A 22,449-nucleotide genomic window follows, 5' to 3' on the forward strand; every position below is an offset into this window, starting at 1 on the left:
TTTCCTCGCCCAGGGTACCTTGCACCCCAAGGCGTGCACCTCCATTCCCTGTAGCTCCTGTACTCCCCGTTCTGCGCTCTCTCGGGACAATACTATTTGAATGGCCTGTTGAAAAGTCAATGTTGGCTCTCTGGGTGGCCGCACTGTTAATACCGCAAACCAAACGGTCGCGTAATATTTCTGACAAGGTCTCACCATAGTCACAGTACTCCGCAATCCTGCGTAGCCTGGATAGAAAGTTGGCAAGGAATTCTCCTGGTGTCCTCTCAGCGGTATTAAACCGGTAACGCTGGACGAGGTTGAGTTAAAATGTTGCCCCACTACGTTCACAAGTTCATCAAATGTTTTGGTTGCCGGTTCAGCTGGGTACGTAAGGCTCCTAATCACCCCAAACGTATGCGGGCCGCAGGTGGTGAGCAATATGACCACCTGGCGCTCGTTTTCGGTGATGTTGTTTGCCCGGAAATAGTAACACATCCGTTGTGCGTACTGGTTCCAGCTTTCCAGCGCAGCGTCAAAACATCCAAACGTCCATACAGAGACATGGTGTAATAGAAAACAACTTCCAACCTATATCCAACAAAAATCCAGGGAGGTGGCTTCAGCAGTGTAGACAGCTATTCACTTTAACCCTTGTCGCCAGTTTTGTGAGGGCCACAAAGAATCCAGCACGAGTTGAAGGATAGAAAGAAATAACATTTATTTACAACAACATATATATACAACAGCAGCAGCAACTCCCTTGTTGCTCACTCTCCTCTGCCGGTTCCAAACTGGCAGGCTTTATTTATGCAGGGAATCTGCTAATGATTTCCCAGCCCCCCTCATTGGGGAAGCTCATACTCTCAAAGGATTGTGGGATTGCCATTAGTCCCCAGCCAGTGGTAAGCAGGCAGGTTATAACAGTTTCGAGTCCAGGTGACCCTTTGTCAAAACTAGAGTCCCAACAGTGTCCTCTTTAGCGTTTATATCCTTTTTATAATGTGGTGTTAAAACTGTATACAGATAACTCTGTGTCTTAATTAAAGGTTTAGACCACTTTATCATTACTTTTTTACTCTTGTATTCAAGTTATTTTCTATGAAGCTGAAAATGCTGTTTATTTTATGACTTTATCTACCTGCATTTGGACATTTAAGGAAATCTGTGCTTAAATCCCAAGGTTTCTGTACAGCCACACACTTCAGTGTTTTTTCATTTATCATATACCCGCGTTCCTGGTTTACTCTGCCAAAAATGTACAACCTCTCACACATTCACCAGGAGGGGGATTGGGAGCGAGTGGCTCAGATTGAAGGTATTTGAGGAGAATGGTTTTTAAACACAGTGAATTGTGATGATTTGTAATGTACTGCCCAAAGTGGATTCAATCATAACTTCCAAAAGGGAGTTGGATATATAATTGAAACAGAAAAATCTGCAAAGCGATGATAAGAGTGGAATTAGTTATGTAGTTCTTCTAAAGAACTACGCAAGGGAGATATTAGGAAATTGGGTCCGGAAATGATATCAAAGATGTAGCATGCAATTTAGGGGTTAACCCCACTGAGAAAAAATATTGCTAGCACGGAGTCAGAGGGAGATGTCCACACCTAGCTGAATTGCATTGTCCCAGTGAGACATAAACACGTTAGTGGGAGTACACAGGATGTCCTAAATACATTGTCATTCGGGACACTCCTGTCTGACCAGCTATTAGCCGATTACATTCTCGGATGGCCTCTTTGTCCATCAATGGAAGGTTAGTTGCCTATCAATAGCATGGCTCTGTTCTTTCGTATAAACGTGAGTGGGCAATAAAACAGCCAAGATAACGATGATAGGTTCAAGTTTGGAAACCCAAGAGAACCTTTGTATGGGGAGCTGGGCGGAGCTTAGAGAGAGAGAAAAATAATCCTGTTTTGAACAGGTATAGGAGAAGTTTAGAAATTGACCAAGTGTGTCATAAAAGTTGCCACTGAGGCAGGCTTTGGAAAAGGGTTATGAACAAATGTCCCTAACAGAAGAAAAATTGCTTTGTAAATTTAAGTATTGACTTTGTCTGTCAATGTAAGGGACATGAGAGTTGCTTGTTCTGTTAAAGTGCTGTTTAATGGGAACTCGTTTGTTATGGTTAAGAAACTACATGCTATCTGTTGGTGTTAGAGTTTAAGTATAAAAATGTAACTAGTTTTCTTTTGTTTTAATAAAGTTTATTTAATAAAATAACCAAGCCCTATTTCATATATTATCACTCATGGAACAAATCGATGTTCCCGTACTGTCTTAAAACTTTAAAAAGTTATGACGCTGGTCTAGTCTCTTAGCCACTGTTGAGAGCTGACCAGGTGTCTGTAACAACTGACATAGACACGATAGGCTGTACTGCATTTTTCCATGCTACATGCTTCCATCTAATCATATCAGCCATGGGCTTTCTCACTTCATGAACCAAAACCTTCCTGACCTTTTACAGTCTCCCTTGTTGTGTGCTAAACCTCCATCTTTGTGACATCATGGACTTTGTGTCCATGTCGTTGCATTTCCTCCTGCACCATATGTTTCAATTTTTCAAACATGCCTCTTGTCAAATGTGTTCTGAAAATCCTAATACACTAAATACTGCATTCCCTTAAACAACCCAAAATCGATCAACTCTTCAAAAAAACTTAAATTTGCCAAATGTGGCCTGCCCTTAACAAATCGACACAACTTGCCTTTCATTACCCCATGTATTTCTCAATGCTCAAGCTGTGCCATGCTTTCTCTGCCATTCAATATTTTCATAACCGGTCTTCTGCCTTACCTCCACTTTCTTGCCCACACCTCATTTCACCTGATTCCTTGAAAGATCTAAAATCTAACTTTCCAATCTTTAGTATACTCAACAATAGAGCATCCATAACACACTGGGGTATAGAATTTAAAAGATCCCAACCCTCTGAGTGAAGTAATTTTTTCTCATCACGGCCTAAATAACTGGCCTGCTAGTCTGAGGCCATGCCCGTGTTCTTTGATTCCCCGGCCAGCAAAAACGACCTCTGTGTCTACCCTGTCAAGCCACTTGAGAATCTTGTATGCTTCAATGAGATTGATCACCTCTCATTCTTCAAAACTCCAGAGATTTTTAGAGCTTGCTATTCTTACTATAGTTGCACAGTTATCCTTCTCTTCCTTCTTACACAATATTCGTATACTAGTTGTAGTGATATGCATCACTGTATATACACAAGGGGTTAATGTAAATACACTACAACTAAGTAACCATTAGAGGGAACACCAGAGATGTCATGACATACAGAATACAACCAATGGGTCATTAGAACAGGACACAATCAATGGGTAATCAGGACACCCAGAGGTGGCATTACCACAAGGGGGCACTACATGACCCATACAAAAGGACAGGGCACACAGGCTCTGCCTCTTTCCACAGACAGACATCGAGAGAGTTAGACAGGGTTGATCAGCAGCATCACACCCCAGCACGTGGCTTAGAGGAAGCTGGTACAGTTAGACTGAGTTACTACAGTTAGATTAGCAGAGAGTCGAACTCATTTGAGAACTGTGTTAATAGTTCAATAACACATTCAACTCATTTCATAGTCTGGAGCATCCTTTCGTAGAGACTACATCAAGGAAGCAGCTTGTGTTATCCGAAGCAGCATAACAAACATAAGTTACTCTCCAATTACAATGCACAATATTAATTTTTTAAATCTTGAAATGTAATGGTTAAAGTCTCTGCGATTGCCTGACTTTTTTCAAAGGTCTGAGGCTGCATGCCATCAGAATGCAGTGACGTACCCACTTGGCATTCTGTATTCTTTCCAGAACCATTTCTCTTTCAGAAGTTATCTATAACCACCGATTCATATCTTCTAGAACAGATAACTTATTTCCAACCTCATTTGTTGTCACTGATAGTCAGTTATCGAGTTGAAACATTAAGTCCTGCTTTTCTTTCTCTCCACAGATGCTGCCTGATCTGCTGATTCTGGTCAGCATTTTCTGTTTTTATTGCATGTTTTATTTCATTCAGTCTCCACAATTTTTAAATCTCCTTTTCTTTCTCATTGTTGATAGCTATATTTAGATTCTTCCTCCTTTCTAAGGTGCCATTTTGTTTTCATCTATTAATCCAAAAAAGTTAATATTCTTTGATACACCTCTATTTCATCTTACATTAATATTTTTATTTTGCAATCTCTCCATCTCTCATTTTGTAATTATATTTATTGCCAATTAATTTAGCATGTTGCTGAACTTTTATTCTTCTCCAGTACACACCCTTAACTTTGACTCTTCTTACATTAAGCCTAACCGTGCTGTTGCCGTTATTTCCCAATTCTTCTCCTGCTCTTGCATAATTTGCATTTCATTTCCATGTAACTATAGGAAATAAAATTCCCGGACTAGAAAGGTGCTAATTTAGGAAGATATTTTTAACACTTTTCATAAATCATTTAAAATGGTGTTGGTAGCAACCCAGCCTCCGAGCCAAAACCTCAGTCCCACCCCAGGACCTGCTGTGTTCTTAAATGTGGCCAAATAGGTTGAGTATTTACCTGCAAATCCCTCCAACACACGGCGCTGGCAGACTGCAAGAATGGGAGAGATTCCTGGTGAGCCGAATGATAGAAAGATCTTTGGAGCCTCCATCATCACCATCCATAGGTGCTTCTACAACCTGCTTGTAAAAATGCATGTCGCCAGCTGCTACGTTTTGGCAGGCCTTGAAGGGGGTGGTCCGAGGGGAAATCTTTTCGTTCAAGGCCCATAGGGAGAGAATGAGGGGGGAGAAAAAACGGCGGTTATTGGACAAGATAGTTGAGGTGGACAGGAGATACTGGGCGGCCTCCACGAAGGAGCTGTTGGCAGAGAGAAAAGGTTGCAGGAGCAGTTTGAGTGGTTGATAATGGGTAAGTAGGTGGGGCAGCTGTGGTGGGCGAAGAGGGTGCAGTATGAGTATGGGGAGAAGGCAAGTTGTATGTTGGTCCACCAGTAGCGGCCTCAGGCAGCAGCCAGGGAAATCTTGCAGGTGGAGGCGGACAAGGGTGGTGTTGGAGCCGGAGAGGATAAGGGGTGGTTTCTAGAAGGGCTGGGGTTCCCAGAGTTGGAGGAGGGGAACAGGTAGGCATTGGGGAGCTGTTTGGGTCAGGAGAGGCGATGGAGTGTATTAGTGGGATGCAGTCGGGGAAGCCCCCGGGATCAGATGGCTTTCCGGCCAAGTTTTACAAGCAGTTGGTCCCCCACCTGGTGGGCATGTTTAGTGAGACGGTTGAAAGGGGGGGGGGGCTGCCGGCTACCTTAGCGCAGGCGTCGATATGTTTGATCCCGAAAAAGGAGAAGGACCCACTATCGTGTGGGTCTCACAGGCCCACTTTGTTGCTGAACACGGACGTGAAAGTCCCAGCAAAGGTGTAGGGTGAAAGGGTGCGTCCTGGAGGTGGTTTCTGAGGACCAAACGGGTTTCATGAAGGGAAGGAAGCTCTGCAGCAGCATTAGAAGGTTGCTGAATGCAATTCTGACTCCGTCTGGGCGACGGGAGCCAGAGGTGATTGTGTCCATGGATGCAGAGAAGGCATTTGACCGGGTAGGTGGAGGTACCTGTTTGAAGTTCTGGGAAGGTTTGGGTTTGGATCGAAATTTATGTCATGGGTGAGATTATTGTATGCATCCCCCATGGTTAGTGTTCGAACGAACAAGATGAATTTGGGGTATTTTGAGTTGCATAGGGGCATAAGGGTACAAGCAGGGATGCCCACTGTTGCCGTTGTTATTTGGCAATCAAACCCTTGGTGATGGCGCTTCGGGCATCAGCTGATTGGTGAGGGATCGTGGGGGGGTGTAGGGTGCACCGGCTATCATTGTATGCATGTGACCTGTTGTTGTTTGTGTCGGACCTGTTGGAAAATATGGGCAAAATTATCGGCTTATTGAAGAGATTCGGGGCTTTTCCCGGCTAGAAGTTGAACGTAGGGAAGAGTGAGGTGTTCGCGCTGAATGTGGCGGGGGGGGCAAACATGGGGCGCTGCAATTTAAAGTGGCAAAGGAGCAGTTTAGGTATCTGGGGATTCAGGTAACGCATGAGTGAGCCACAATGCATTGCTGGAACTTGACGGGGTTTGTGGAAGAGGTTAAAGAGGACTTTAAAAAGTGGGATACATTGCCACTTGACGTTGGCAGGGAGGGTGCAGGTTGGAAAGATGAATGTGCTGCCAGGATTCCGGTTTATTTTCTCAGTCCCTCCCGATTTAAGTTTAAGGGCCCTGGTGATGGCCCCATTGCCTTTACCCACCGATGAAGTATACGGGGAGTCAGTGGTTTAGAATCAGTTGAGGAGGCACTTTAAATTGGGCCATATGTCGGTGCTGACACCACTGTATGGGAAACACAGGTTGAAGTCAGGGAGATGGATGGGATGTATAGGTGGTGGAGGGAAGAGGAGTTGGAGTGGATCAGGAATATGTTCTCAGAATTTCACTGGGTTGGATGAGCTGCGAGAGGGGTTTGAGTTACCTCGGGGGAATAACAGGTGCGGGACTTTGCGCAAAAAGAGTTGCCGACGTTCCCCCAACTACCAGAGTACATGCTGCTGGAGAAATTGCTGCTCCTAGATGAGGTGCGGGAGGGCAGGTTCATGGGGATATACGGGTGGTTGGGGAGCAGGGTAAGGTGCTGGTGGAAAGGATTAAGCAGAAGTGGGAGGGAGAGTTGGTGAGGAACATTGGATGAGGCTACGGCATGCAGCGATTTGGCGAGTGAACTCAACTTCCTCCTGTGCTAGAATGAGCTTGATTCAGTTTAAAGTGGTGCACAGGGTGCACATGACTCGGGCTCGGATGAGTGGGTTCTTCCAGGGGGTCACGGATAGATGTGAAAAGTGTGGGCGGGGGCCAGTGAACAATGTTCACATGTTTTGGGGTTGCGTGAACAAAGAACAAAGAAAATTACAGCGCAGGAACAGGCCCTTCGGCCCTCCCAGCCTGCGCCAATCCAGATCCTTTATCTAAACCTGTCTTCTATTTTCCAAGGATCTACTTCCCTCTGTTCCCCGCCCGTTCATATATCTGACTAGATGCATCTTAAATTATGCTATCGTGCCGCCTCTACCACCTCCGCTGGCAAAGTGTTCCAGGCACCCACCACCCTCTGCGTAAAAAACTTTCCACGCACATCTCCCATAAACTTTCCCCCTCTCACCTTGAAATCGTGACCCCTTGTAATTGACACCCCCACTCTTGGAAAAAGCTTGTTGCTATCCACCCTGTCCATACCTCTCAATTTTGTAGACTTCAATCAGGTCCCCCCTCAACCTCCGTCTTTCCAACTAAAACAATCCTAATCTACTCAACCTTTCTTCATAGGTAGCACCCTCCATACCAGGCAACATCCTGGTGAACCTCCTCTGCACCCTCTCTAAAGCATTCACATCCTTCTGGTAATGTGACGACCAGAACTGCACGCAGTATTCCAAAGTGGCCTAACCAAAGTCCCATACAACTGTAACATGACCTGCTGACTCTTGTACTCAATACCCCGTCCGATGAAGATAAGCATGCTGTATGACTTCTTGACCACTCTATCGACCTGCGTTGCCACCTTCAGAGTACAATGGACCTGAACTCCCAGATCTCTCTGTACATCAATTTTCCCCAGGACTCTTCCATTGACCGTATAGTCCGCTCTTGAATTAGATCTTCCAAAATGCATCACCTCGCATTTGCCTGGATTGAACTCCATCTGCTATTTCTCTGCCTAACTCTCCAATCTATTTATATTTTGCTGTATTCTCAGACAGTCCTCTTCGCTATCTGCAACTCCGCCAATCTTAGTATCATCTGCAAACTTGCTAATCAGACCACCTATACCTGCGTCCAGATCATTTATGTATATCACAAACAACAGTGGTCCGAGCACAGATCCCTGTGGAACACCACTAGTCACCTTTCTCCATTTTGAGACACTCCCTTCCACCACTACTCTCTGTCTCCTGTTGCCCAGCCAGTTCTTTATCCATCTAACTAGTACACCCTGAACCCCATACTACTTCTCTTTTTCCATCAACCTGCCATGGGAAACTTTATCAAACGCCTTACTGAAGTCCATGTATATGACATCTACAGCACTTCCCTCATCAATTAACTTTGTCACTTCCTCAAAGAATTCTATTAGGTTTGTAAGACATGACCTTCCCTGCACAAAACCATGCTGCCTATCACTGATAAGTCTATTTTCTTCCAAATGTGAATAGATCCTATCCTTCAGTATCTTCTCCAACAGTTTGCCTACCACTGATGTCAAGCTCACAGGTCTATAATTCCCTGGATTATCCCGGCTACCCTTCTTAAACAAAGGGACAACATTAGCATCTCCAGTCCTCCGGGACCTCACCCGTGCTCAAGGGTGCTGTAAAAATATCTGTTAAGGCCCCAGCTATTTCGTCCCTCGCTTCCTTCAGTAACCTGGGATAGATCCCATCCGGACCTGGGGACTTCCCCCTTCCTTATGCCGACTTGACCTGGAGTATTTAAACATCCATCCCTAGCCTCAACATCCGTCATGTCCCTCTCCTTGGTGAATACCGATGCAAAGTACTCATTAAGAATCTCACCCATTTCCTCTGACTCCACGCATAAATTCCCTCTTTTGTCTTTGAGTGGGCCAATCCTTTCTCTAGTTACCCTCTTGCTCCTTATATACGAATAAAAGGCTTCGGGATTTTCCTTAACCCTGTTAGCCAAAGATATTTCATGACCCCTTTTAGCCCTCTTTATTGCGCGTTTGAGATTTGTCCTAATTTCCCGATATTCCTCCAAAGCTTCATCAGTTTTAAGTCGCCTACATCTTATGTATGCTTCCTTTTTCATCTTAGCTAGTTTCACAATTCCACCCGTCATCCATGGTTCCCTAATCTTCCCATTTCTATCCCTCATTTTCACAGGGACATGTCTGTCCTGCACTCTAATCAACCTTTCCTTAAAAGACTCCCACATTTCAAATGTGGATTTACCCTTAAACAGCTGCTCCCAATCCACATTCCCTAGCTCCTGCCAAATTTTGTTATACTTGGCCTTTCCCCAATTTAGCACTCTTCCTTTAGGACCACTCTTGTCTTTGTCCATGAGTATTCTAAAACACGGAATTGTGATCACTATTCCCAAAGTAATCACTGACTGAAACTTCAATCACCTGGCCGGGATCATTCCCCAATACCAGGTCCAGTATGGCCCCTTCCCGAGTTGCACTATTTACATACTGCTCTAAAAATCTCTCCTGGATGCTCCTTACAAATTCTGCTTCATCTTCGCCTCCAACACTACATGAGTCCCATTCAATGTTGGGGAAGTTAAAATCTCCCATCAGGACCACCCTATTGCTCCTACATTTTTCTATAATCTGTCTACATATTTGTACCTCTACTTCATGCTCGCTTTTGGGAGGCCTGTAGTAAAGTCCCAACAATGTTACTGCACCCTTCCTATTTCTTAGCTCTACCCATATTGTCTCAGTGATCGAATCCTCCATCGTGCCCTCCTTAATCACAGCTGTGATATCATCTCTGACCAGTAATGCAACTCCTCCACCCCTTTTAACTCCCTCTCTATCCCTCCTGAAGCATCTATACTCTGGGATATTTAGTTGCCAGTCTTGCCCAACCAAGTCTCAGTAATACCAATAACATCCTATTCCCAGGTACTGATCCAAGCCCTAAGTTCATCTGCCTTACCTGCCACACTTCTCGTATTGAAACAAATGCACCTCAGACCACCTGTCCTTTGCGTTCATCATCTCTTCCCTGTCTACTCTTCCCCTGAGTCACATTGAGTTTATTATCTAGTACCTTACTGGCTTTAGTTGCTGCCTCTTTACTGACCTCTAACTTCCTAATCTGGTTCGCATCCCCCTGCCACATTAGTTTAAAACTTCCCCAACAGTGTTAGCAAAAGCACCCCCTAGGACATTGGTTGCAGTCCTGCCAAAGTGTAGACCATCCGATTTGTAATGGTCCCACCGCCCCCAGAACCGGTTCCAATGTCCCAAAAATCTGAACCCCTCCCTCCTGCACCATCTCTCAAGCCACGTATTCATTCTGACTATTCTTGAATTTCTACTCTGACTGTCTCGTGGCACTGGTAGCAATCCTGAGATTACTACCTTTGAGGTCCTACTTTTGAACTTATCTCCTAACTCCCTAAATTCTGATTGTAGGACTTCATCCCGTTTTTTACCTATATCGTTGGTGCCTATATGCACCACGACAACTGGCTGTTCACCCTCCCCCTTCAGTATGTCCTGCAGCTGATCTGAGACATCCCTGACCCGTGCACCCGGGAGGCAACATACCATTCGGGAGTCTCGTTTTCGACCACAGAAATGCCTGTCTACTCCCCTTACAATTGAATCCCCTCTGACTATAGCCCTGCCAGTCTTTTTCCCGCCCTTCTGTGCAGCAGAGCCAGCCACGGTGCCATGAGCCTGGCTACTACTGCCTTCCCCTGGTGAGTCATCTCCCCCAACAGTATCCAAAACGGTATACCTGTTTTGGAGGGAGATGACCGCAGGGGACACCTGCACTGCCTTCCTGCTCTTTCTCTGCCTTTTGGTCCCCCATTCCCTGTCTCCCTCACCAATCCTAATCTGCGGTGTGACCAACTCACTGAACGTGCTATCCACAACCTCCTCAGCATTGCGGATGCTCCAAAGTGAGTCCATCCGTAGCTCCAGAGCCGTCATGCGGTCTAACAGGAGCTGCAGCTGGACACACTTCCCGCAGATGAAGGAGTCAGGGGCATCAGCCGCGTCCCTGAACTCCCACATTGAGCAAGAGGAGCATAACACGGGTCTGGGATCTCCTGCCATTTTTACACTCCCAACAGCAAGTTTAAAAAAAAAAAATTTACTCCCCTTCTCAGCAAGCACTCACTCAGCAACCACTGCGCCCCGCACGATAACACCTCAGGGAAAAGAAAAACTTACTTACCAGTCACAGCCAATCACTTACCTGCAGGCTGTGACGTCATGGTTCAACTTCTTTCTACTTCTACCTGCCCTTGAATCTCCCTCTTGATCTTTACTCGGCTGGGATCCTTACAGTGATTGCCTTTTTTTTGGGTTAGAGGAGGAGGTAGGGAGGGAAACACTGAAGAAGTGGTTCGGGTTTAACTGTCACTTGACAACAGCTCCTCCACAAACCACTTTTTGGATGCAGTGACCGCAATGCCTCCCAGAGAACTCCGGTGGCGATCTTTGGGGCTTTGGAGATGCCGGAGCTGCTGAAGGGGAAGGGGCCAATGTCGAGGCCTTCGCCTCTCTGATTGCCCGGTGGCAGGTGTTTTTGAATAGGAGGTCAAATACACCATTGGGGGTTATGGCTTGGCTGGGAGACCTGTACAGGTCTCTTGTTTGGAAAGATTAAGCTTGCGTTAAGGGTGTTGGAAGAGGGCTTCGAGGTAGGTTGGAGGGCGTTCATGATGATAATTGAGGAGCTGTCCGTCGCGGAGATGGGGGGAATTGGGAGGGAGGGGATTAAAAGGGGAAAATGTGCAAACTGTTAACTGTTTAGTTGAAATGTGATTTAGTTGTTACTGTTTACGTTTGGAATAAAATATCTTCTAAAAAAAAAAAAGAAATGCATGTAGCCATGGCAACTCAGATATCCCGAGTGAAAGTGACACACCACCTCCATAAACCATTCCATATCTTGAACACTAAAACACATTGTTCTTGTCTTTCTTGGGATATGCTATTGCCCTATTTCTCTTACCTATCTCTCTGGCTGTCTGAAAATCACCCTCTATTTTATCTCCACTATTGGTATTCTCTAATGAATGCTGAGGACTGGTGAAAAGAGATATATCCAGGCTGAATATAGGAGGGCATTCATTCTCTGAGGGAGTTGATTTTTAACAATAATACATCGAGATTGCTTGGATTTAAGATTAAACTGAACCAGCATTTTGAAGAGTAACCCATCATGGGTTACAGATGTCAGGGCATCAGAAAGGCGGACTGTACGGCTTTATTGTCTTTGTGATCTAAAGGTTTCCGGAGTTCCTAAGTCAGGAGGTAGGCACACATTTAAAATTGTTATAACCAAGCAAGAGGATGTCAGGGTGGTATCAGATCAAAGGGCATGGCTGTTTTAACATTGTAGATATGCAATGTTACTCTCAGCGTGAGTATATATAAAGGATTTATAATAATTACATAGATTAATCTACATTTGTGTCAGAGTATTGCCAGAACTAAGAGGATCCTTTAATTTAAATTCTACGTTATTTTAATATTTAGATTAAAAACTATAAATCAATGGACTTGATTGGTATTAAGTCAGTTTAATAATAGTGTTAATGTTATCTCATACCACACCATAAATAGTTAAAATAACAAAACACAACATTCCATTTAAAAAAGAGATCTGCATGACCTCAAGAGATCCCAAAGCATGTTCCAGCAAGCGAGCGATGTTTGAGTTGTGGTTACTATTGTAATGTTGAAAACAAAGCAGCCAATTGCCACACAGCAAGTTCCAACAAACAGAAAAACTGTTAACGGCCAGATATTTTTCTCTTGTTAATTGAGGGATAAATCTTGGCCCTCCCTGCTCTTTTCTGAAATATTGCCAAGGGATCTTTTAAATCGACCTGAATTGGCAGACAGGGCCTCACTTCAGCTTCTCATTCAAAAGACAGCCCTCCGACTCTCAGTCCTGCACTGGAGCGTCAGCCTGGATTTTCATCCTCGGGTCCTGGAGTGGGACCTGAACTCACAACCTTTTGACACAGAGGTGAGGTTGCTACCAACCGAGTCACAGCTTTCACCTGTGCATTACACCATTTTCTTTTCACATAAAATATCTCCAGAGAATTAACCGAGCTTTGTCAAGATCCCCTCCAGCTCTCCCAAGGTTGCTGCCTCCCTGTTATCAAGGCCACTCTGTTGGAGAGAGGCTGTTTACCAAGATTGCAACAACGTAAGTTCAAGATGCATTTTGGCTGCTTGGTGATGACAAGAAATTTGCGATTTAGTAACACCACACCTGCCGGAGAGACTAAGAGCTGAAATAAACAACACTGTTAAAAGTAGCTGTACAATCACTTGCACAATCATAAAAATTAATTTTTTGTCAACTTTTCCTGCAAGAATTAATCTATTTGCATTTTGTTTTCCATCTGGGTGACATTAAGTGATGCAAACCACAAAGCTCTTCCAAGCCTCGGTGATGGATTTTTGAATCTGGCCCAATTAACTGTCTTGCCAAATACTTGAAGGGGAAAGAACATCAAGGGGGAGTCATTTTGCTTCAAAGTAGAGCCCTTATTGTGTATTAAAAAAAATACCTGCACAATATAATCAAAATCTAACATCGCGTACATTCATCAGAACTGAAATGACACAGCTGTTGAGCTGGAAAGTTTCAGATTACTTGTGCCCGATTGGCTCCTGGATCACGTTCATAAAATAGCAACAAGTCATAAAACTTACCATTGAACAAACAGCATATTTACAACGAAAGCTAGCCTTTTCCTGCTGTTTTATTTATACGTGGCCCACGAGACTCCATGATCTGAACCAAAATGGCCCATGAAGGCAAAAAGCTTGGATATTCATTTCCTACACTTTCATTTCCCTTTCATATTTTGGCTTCTTGCCCAGGTGTCTCCGGTGAAAGAGACAACGACCCCTCTATTCCTGCAGTGATCAAACTAATGCCCATTTCCATATTACATCTGTGTGTTTGTATGGGGGTGGGTTGGCTGAGAGGACAAATCTGAGAGGAAAAGGACATTGTTTTGGAGACAATAGGGTTATAGGGATGTAAAAATATCAATTGACAAGAGAAAAGATAAATGGGTTACAATTGTTGCTGCCTTAAATGGTCTGAACACACCACACCAGAATGGGTCATTCCCAAAACATTGTGCTTGGGTTTGTTTTTAGATTAAAAACATGAAAATGTCCATGCATTATATAAAACTTCTGAATGTGTCAAGTGATTACAGGGATTGTGGATTGTTATAAAACCATGGCTCAGTTGGCAACACAGTTGCCTCTGAATCGCAAGGTTCCCGGTTCAAGTCCCACTCCTGGGCTTGAGCACACAAATCAAGGCTGATACTCCAGCGAGGGACTGAACGTTGTGCCATCTGTCAGGTGAGACGTTAAGCCAAGTCCCTGCCAGTTTGCGCGAGTGGATGCAAAAGATCTCCTGGCATTATTTCAAAGAGGAGCAGGAGAGTTATCCCCAGTGTCCTGGCCAATATTAATCCCTCAATCAATATAACATAAAAACATGATTTGATCATTATCATGTCGCTGTTTCGGAGAGTTTCGTGAGGGGAAACTAGCTGCTGCATTTCCTATAACACTTCCAAAAGTACTTAATTAGCTGTAAAGTACTTAAAGATACCTGGTAGTTGAAAGTGCTATATATATCCAAATTGTTCTTTTTTTCTTATTTCAAAGATGCGTATTGCATCTGGATCTGGATAATGCTGAATTTTCTACCAATCCTCGGAGATAGAATTATTTCTGCATCTGAACTGGAGTAATATAGCTCTCACACTTGTTTTTAACAATTTTCTTTCTACCGGCACCAAAGCCTGTTTTTCATCACTTTCAATTTAATAAAAAAATGTCAGGAGGGAAACTAGAGACCGAGACTGTAGCTGGGATAGGAAATCAAAAGATTTTCATTTGTATGCAAGTTTTACAAAATATCGCACAGCACACGAGTCTAACCTGAATACAAGTTAGGGTTTAATGAAAAGAGAAGACAACACTTGCATACAATTTTGTTCATGCAAGTCACATACATGTACATAGAACATAGAACAATATAGCGCAGTACAGGCCCTTCGGCCCACGATGTTGCACCAAAACAAAAGCCATCTAACCTACACTATGCCACTATCATCCATATGTTTATCCAATAAACTTTTAAATGCCCTCATGTACATTTGAATGTAATGGATGTTTGTATTCGCCATATCCAAACTTTCAATGGTACCGGGATCTTGCAATTATGGGTAACTGCTTCTAAGTTGTTTAGAAGAGGAGTTACAAAAGAGTTGTGTTTCTTGTACAGGAGAAGTATTGGTCTATTATATATTGTACAATTTTCCCATCAAAAAGGAAGTCAGGCGCAGTGTGAAATGGACCACAATCTTCAACCAATTTTCCAACACCAATGTAAATTAATTTCACTCCCAGTACTTTCCTGCCAAAATTACCTTGTAAAGAGAGCCTAAATTAATCAATCATTCCTCCTCCCTCTCCTTCTTTAAGATGCATCTTCAAACTGCCTCTTTGATCAAACCATTGGTTACTCCTCCAACTTTGGCTTGACATCTAATTTTACCTCATAATGTCTCTGCAAAGTGCTTTTGTACATTTTTATATAATAAAGACACAGTATAAATCCAAGTCGATGTTCTTGTTTTGATTGATCACGCTGTAAAACACATGTTAAAAAATTGAAGTCAGCTCCCTATGTTCTATTTTGCCATGGAACACTGGAAGTTGACTATAAATCAGTTAACATTTATTTTTATAAAGAGTTCAATCACTTAAATATGTACAGAGTTATCTGGCCCCTGATGTTATTGAGTACGTTTAACAATTTATATTGCAAAAGATATATTGCAAATGATGGTCACTTAGTAACAGGGCTCTGAGCAGATATTGGAATTGCATCCACTCTCATTCCCACATCAATTCACAGAGCGTGTTGCATAAAACAACAATTTTTAACTGTGGTAACTTAAGCCACATTGCAACAAAACTACATTTCTAAGGTACTTAGTCTCAACATGACTATTTCTATAACAAATATTGATACCAATGCGGATTCTAATTTTTAAAAATTCATTTACGGGATGTGAGCCTGGTTGGTTAGGAGCATTAATTGCCAATCCTTAGTTGCCCATCAGAAGGTGATGGTGTGTTTCCTTCTTGAACTGTTGCAGTCCTTGAGTTGCAGGTACACCCACAGTGGTGTTAGGGAGAGAGTTCCAGGATTTTGACCCAATAACAATGAAGGAACGGCAATATATTTTGAAAGCGGGGTGGTGAGTGACTTGGAGGGGAACATCCATGTGATGGGGTTCCCAAATATCCGCTGTTCTTGTCCTTCTAGATGGTAGTAGTCGTGGGTTTGGAAGGTGCTGTCTAAGGAACCTTGTTGAGTTCCTGCAGTGCATCTTGTAGATGGTACACACGACCGCCACTATTTGTCGGTGGTGGAGGGGTAACAATCAAGCGATAGCCACAGTATTAATATTACTAGTCCAGTTCACTTTCTGATCAATGGTAACCCCCAGGATGTTGATTGTGAAGGATTCAGATTGGTAATGCCATTAAATATCATTGAATTTAAGTGTTCAGCCAGATGTACAACACACATTGAAATACAACACTGTGTTCGGGAGTCTTCAAACCAAACTATTGAGAAATTCAGACAGATCGAGTTTCTGCTTCCCTAACATAGCATGTGTACAGCCTCCCATAGGGATAAACCACACTCACTCAAGCCCAGAGACATGAGAAGTGGATTGGTAGACCCAGGTTTCACAGACCACCTGACCACCCTCCACTTCTCACTCTAGATACTCACCAATTAGCTTCAAATTGTCTACACAACTAAGGTGCATTCTACCGACCTAGGCCACTGGCATGCAGCATCATCTGGAGATGAGTGGGAAGAATTTCAGCCTTTTACAAAACTCTATGCACCTATAGATTTTTTTGCCATGGATATTGGAACATCAAGTTGACCACAAGAGTGTCAACTTAATTTAAATTTTCCATTCGGGGGACATCACCTTGAAGTCACAATGACCTCAATGTTTATAGAAGGTGAAATGGGGAAATATAGACCTGTTAGCCTAATATTTGCTATGAGGAAACTATCTGAGTCAATGATTAAGGATCTAGCAACGCAACATCTTGAAAACCTTCAGCTGACTTGGAGAGGGCGGGCTAGCATGAATTCATAAGGAGTGGATCATATCTGATGAACCCGATTGACTTCTTTTGGAAATGTGACAGATAGTGGACAAGGGAAAGTCTATGAACGTTGTTCATATGGACTTCCAGAAAACAGGTATTGAAATTTTGGATAAAGGACTGCTGGATAAAGTTGAAGCTCAGGGAATTAAAGGCAAATTATTGTCTTGTGAGGAAATCTACTAAGAAAAGTGAGTCGGGATAATGGGCAAATACTCTAATTGGCAAGATGTGACTAATTGAATGAAATGAAATGAAAATCGCTTATTGTCACAAGTAGGCTTCAAATGAAGTTACTGTGAAAAGCCCCTAGTCGCCACATTCCGGCACCTGTTCGGGGAGGCTCGTACGGGAATTGAACCGTGCTGCTGGCCTGCCTTGGTCTGCTTTAGAAGCCAGCGATTTAGCCCATTGTGCTCAACCAGCCCCCTTGTGCCTCTAATTGTGTTGACTAGTGATGTTGGGATCTATGTTGGGATCCCAAATATTTCGCGTATTTATTAATGGGTTGATGGGATAGAAAGCCACATATTCAAATTTGCCGATGACACAAAGATAGGAGGCATTGCAAGCTGTGTAGATGGAAGCGTAAAATTACAAAGATATATTGACAGATTTAGGCAATGGACAAAATCAGATCAGATCAGTCATGAACTTATTGGTGCTCGAAGGGACAGGTGGCCTACTCCTGGTCCTCATTCATATGTCGTAGAGGATTGGAAGTCATGCTTCAGCTTACAAAGTCCTGATTAGACCACACCTGGAGTAAGAGGAGGAGTTCTGGCCTTGGAGGGACTGCAGCATAGGTTGACCAGAATTATACTTCGAATTACGAGGAGAGATTACACAAACAGATTGTATCCCTTGAGTTTAGAAGGTTGAGGAGTAATTCAATTGACGTTTTCACTATAATAAGGAAGAACTGATAAGAGTAGATAGAAAAGAACAATTTCTATTAGTTAAGAAATCCAATACTAGGGTGCATCGTCTAAACATTAGAGTCAGACGTTTCAAGAGTGAAATTAAGAAACACGTCAATGTGAAAAGGGTGCTGCAAATTTTGAGCTTCCTCCTGCAAACAGCAACTGATGTTAGATCAACTGTAAATTTTAAGTATGAGATTTATAGATTTTTATTAATCAAATGTATTAAGGAATATGGCACAAAAATGGGTACATGAAGTTAGCTCACAGATCAACCATGAAAGAAGCGAAGTCATTTCAGTTTCATCCAACCCCCAAGAGGATAATCACTATTTGACCATCATACAATTGATGAGCCCGCTTTTGAAGACAGTGGATCCGAAAGTTCCTCAGTAGTGTCGCTCACTATAAAATACACAAGTGCATTTCTGCCATTCTCCCTGATTAGAAGATTGACATACCCACACACCCATGGTGATCTGGGACCCGTGAGCATTGTAAGTCAATTAATCAGATTGAAAAATTCTAACAGACAACTGCAGAGTCTTTACCAGCAAGTGTCAGTTATAATATTTATTTCAGTGCCAAATCGTTTAGAGAAATAGTAATAAAGAGAAGCAAAGAGAGATGGGATTTCGGGATAAAGGGTTAGGTTAGAAAAGGTCAGAAATAAAAGCAAATTTTTAAAAAAACTTCCAATATTTAAAATCTGAAGAATGCAGACTCTACATTTGTAAAAGTTAATTTTCAAAGGGGTTGTTTGGCAGTAATTAAGATTTACCACACTGCGGAAAAAAAATCACTAACTTTTGGATCAGCAAGATCCAAGTTGTTCTGTCTTGTTCAGTGACTAAGTATCGCAACTTTATATCTTTCCACATGTTCTGATGCCAAGTCACTCAATGACAGTGAGATATCTTTAGAGAAAAGCTTTTGGAGGAGCTGGGCAACTCGAGGAGAAATTTCCTGATTTCTTAACTACGTGGTGGCACAGTGGTTAGCACTGCTACCTCTCAGCGCCAGGGACCCGGGTTCAATTTTGGCCTTGGGAAGTTTGCATGTTCTCCCCGTGTCTGTGTGGGTGTCCTCCGGGTGCTCCATTTCCTCCCACAGTCCAAAGATGTGCAAGTTAGGTGGATTGGCCATGCTAAATTGTTCTTTTGTGTCTAATGGTTAGGTGGGCGCAGAGGGAGGGCAGGGAATTGGGCCTAGGTCGGGTGCTCTTTCGGAGGGTTGGAGCAGACTCAATGGGTTGAATGGCCTCCTACTGCGCTGTAGGGATTCTCTATGATCTACGTGTTGGTGATTGCTAGTCGTTTCTGTCTGATTGACTGCACAACCATGGCAAGTGTGGCTAGCCTCAATGTTACGTTTACTACAAAATCTTCATCACAGACGACTGTTGGACAGACGCATCGTAGAAAATGTGTCAAGCTACTTTCAACGTAATTGACTGCCAGGAAATCCAATTCCTAATTTTAACGTAACCAGCATGATGGGAATGGAATGGGGTTGGATCGGATGCCTTTCACAACCCAAGCGATTCCACACTCAAAGGACTTCAATGTAGCTTAAATATTAGGTGGTGGGCAAACTGGTTGTCTGTCCTGAACTGTCCTGTTCCCAGCAGGAAGGTTCTGTAAATATTGGGTGATTAGTTTCTCTAAAGGAAGAAATGTCAGCCAACTTTGTTGTGGCTCCAAAAGGTGAAAAATAAGAAAAGCCTTACCCAGAAATCCCTTGCATCTTCCAGATGTTGCTCAAGACTGGTAACACCTTTCCACTGGCAGTGGTGCTGCCTGCCTGTATCAAAGAACAGCACAGATCAGATTTCTAGAAGGAACACGAGCAACAAATCAGTTATCTCAATAGCTTTTTTTTCATGCCACAATTATGGGGCTGGATTCTCTGGTTGCCGAACTCGCATTCGGCGATCGGCCAGAGAATCAAAGTTCCTGACCAAATCGGGGGGCGGTGCCGCTTTGGCGATGCTCCACCCCCTCCAAAGCGGCGTACTCGGACACGTGTGGTCTCATCCATCGGGAACTCGGCATGGTGGCTGCGGACTCAGTCCAGCGCTGCCACAGTCGGGGGAGGGCCGATCCGCGGGCATGGGGGAACTTCATCGGGGGGGGGGGGGGGGGGGTGGTGGTCCGGGGCGTGTGAGCCGGCCGATGGGGGGCCACTATTTTGCGGGCCAGGGGTCCGCGAGCGGCCGCCGCCATGTAGCACGCCGTGGCCACTGCAAGCGTACACATGCACGGCCACGGAACCGGCAATTCTCTGGGCCGTATCGGCAGCTAGGGCCGGGTGCTCTACGCTGCCGGCATGCTAGCCCCCAGCAAAATGGGGAATCGGTGGCCGTTTTACGCCATTTCTTCTGGCGTGCCACCGTTTCCACGTCGGCATGGAGACATAGCCCCAGAATCGGAAAATACAGCCCATGATATTTGCACCTTGTTTAAATTGAGTGATTTGTTCCTCTGTCAGGAATCTTCTATAGAATACTCTTCCTATCAAAAGGCACTTTGTAAATTTATGAACCTACTAGACTCGTATCTTAATAAATAATTGATTAGATGCATTATATTTACAAAGATACAGTTTTGAAACAAAGTAAAATGCTACCCTTGCACAATTATCATTTGTCCTGCATTAAAAATAATTTATCCTGTTGAAAATTCTGTATCTCAGCAGCAAAATGGTCGTTAAAAACATTTATCAGGACTTCCAGGTGCGGCGATGACCAGCTAAGTCGCACGTTTCGGCAGCTCCCGGTGGAACGGACTTTTGGGCTCTTGATAGGAGCCCCAACGGCAATTTTAACGGCTAAAAACACCGTGCGGTAAACCAGAAGGGTGTTCCCCCTGGACACGGATGGAAAAAGGAGAGGAAAGTGGCCGGATTGCAGCGGATCCTTTGGAACAACGGCAAGGAAGGCAAGCAGAAACCAAGATGGCGTCGGAAGGTGGCAGTTTCATATGGGGCCCTGAACAACAAGAGTTTTTGAAACGCTGCGTGGAGGAGATAAAAAAGGAAATGAAGAAAGAGTTGTTGGCCCCGATATTACAGGCGATTGAAGGGCTGAAAGAGGAACAAAAGACCCAGGAGCAGGAGCTTCGGGTCGTGAAGGCGAAAGCAGCAGAGAATGAAAACGATATACAGGGCCTGGTGGTGAAGTCAGAGATACAGGAGGCACACCAGAAACGATCTGTGGAGAGGTTGGAGGCACTGGAAAACAACGCAAGGAGGAACAACTTGAGGATTCTTGGCCTTCCTGAAGGTGTGGAGGGGGCGGACGTCGGGGCATATGTGAGCACGATGCTGCACTCGTTAATGGGAGTGGAGGCCCCGACGGGTCCGTTGGAGGTGGAGGGAGCATACCGAGTTATGGTGCGAGGATCGAGAGCAGGAGAAGCTCCCAGAGCCATAGTGGTGAGATTTCTCCGTTTTAAGGATAGAGAAATGGTCCTTAGATGGGCGAAGAAAACTCGGTGTAGTAAATGGGAGAACGCGGTGATCCGCGTCTATCAAGATTGGAGTGCGGAGGTGGCGAGAAGGAGGGCGAGCTTTAATCGGGCCAAAGCGGTACTTCACAAAAAGAAGATAAAATTTGGAATGCTGCAACCGGCAAGACTGTGGGTCACATATCAAGGGAGGCACCACTACTTTGAGACGGCAGATGAAGCGTGGACTTTTATTGTAGAAGAAAAATTGGAATGATTGGACTACGAAAATGAACGTTTGGACAAAGTGGTGGGACGAGTGGGGGGGGGGGGGGGGCGAAGAGGGATTGTATGATTAATCCTGCGGTATGGTAACTTTTCTTTCTCCCACAGGTGGCGATGGGGGGAGGTGGGGAGGGAGAGGAGATGGGGCGTTGGCCATGGGAGGCGGGGCCGAGGGAGAGGCGCGGGCTTGGTTCCTGCGCTATGATAATTATGGCGGGAATAGAGAAGCAGGAAGGAGGGGGCGCCGCACGGGGCGAGCCGTGATCACGGGGGGAAGCGGAGGTCAGCCAGAGTTTGCTGACTTCTGGGAGCAACATGGGGGGAGTAATTACGCTAGCGGGGGGTCTAGCGGGGGGGGGGGGGGAATTACTGGGTTGCTGCTGCTGGGGAAAGGGGGGAGTGGGTACGGGAAAGGATGGGCGGGGGGGCACCGTCTGGGAGAAATACAGCTGCGTGGGAACTGGGTGAGAAGCTGGAAAAAGATGATGGCTAACCGGCAAGGGGGGGGGGGTGGGAAGCCCCCCAACTCGGCTGATCACGTGGAACGTGAGGGGGCTTAACGGGCCGATAAAGAGGGCACGAGTACTCGCACACCTTAAGAAACTTAAAGCAGATGTGGTTATGTTACAGGAAACGCACCTGAAACTGATAGACCAGGTTAGGTTGCGCAAAGGATGGGTAGGGCAGGTGTTCCATTCGGGGCTGGATGCGAAAAACAGGGGGGTGGCTATATTAGTGGGGAAGCGGGTAATGTTCGAGGCAAAGACTATAGTGGCGGATAACGGGGGCAGATACGTGATGGT

The 22,449-nt window shown here is 44.6% G+C and overlaps 1 protein-coding gene across 2 annotated transcripts in view; it reads right to left on the reverse strand.

The window, feature by feature from the left end:
- The window catches only part of slc25a26 (solute carrier family 25 member 26), a 361,771-nt gene that overhangs the window by 43,028 nt on the left and 296,294 nt on the right, over positions 1 to 22,449 (reverse strand). For both annotated transcript variants that reach the window (XM_072472312.1, XM_072472311.1), the window contains exon 9: positions 19,645 to 19,718. In XM_072472312.1, the coding sequence (XP_072328413.1) occupies positions 19,645 to 19,718 (74 nt within the window). The remainder of the gene's footprint in view (positions 1 to 19,644; positions 19,719 to 22,449) is intronic.

The sequence above is a fragment of the Scyliorhinus torazame genome, chromosome 13, assembly GCF_047496885.1.
Source record: "Scyliorhinus torazame isolate Kashiwa2021f chromosome 13, sScyTor2.1, whole genome shotgun sequence".
Taxonomy (NCBI): Eukaryota; Metazoa; Chordata; class Chondrichthyes; order Carcharhiniformes; family Scyliorhinidae; genus Scyliorhinus; species Scyliorhinus torazame.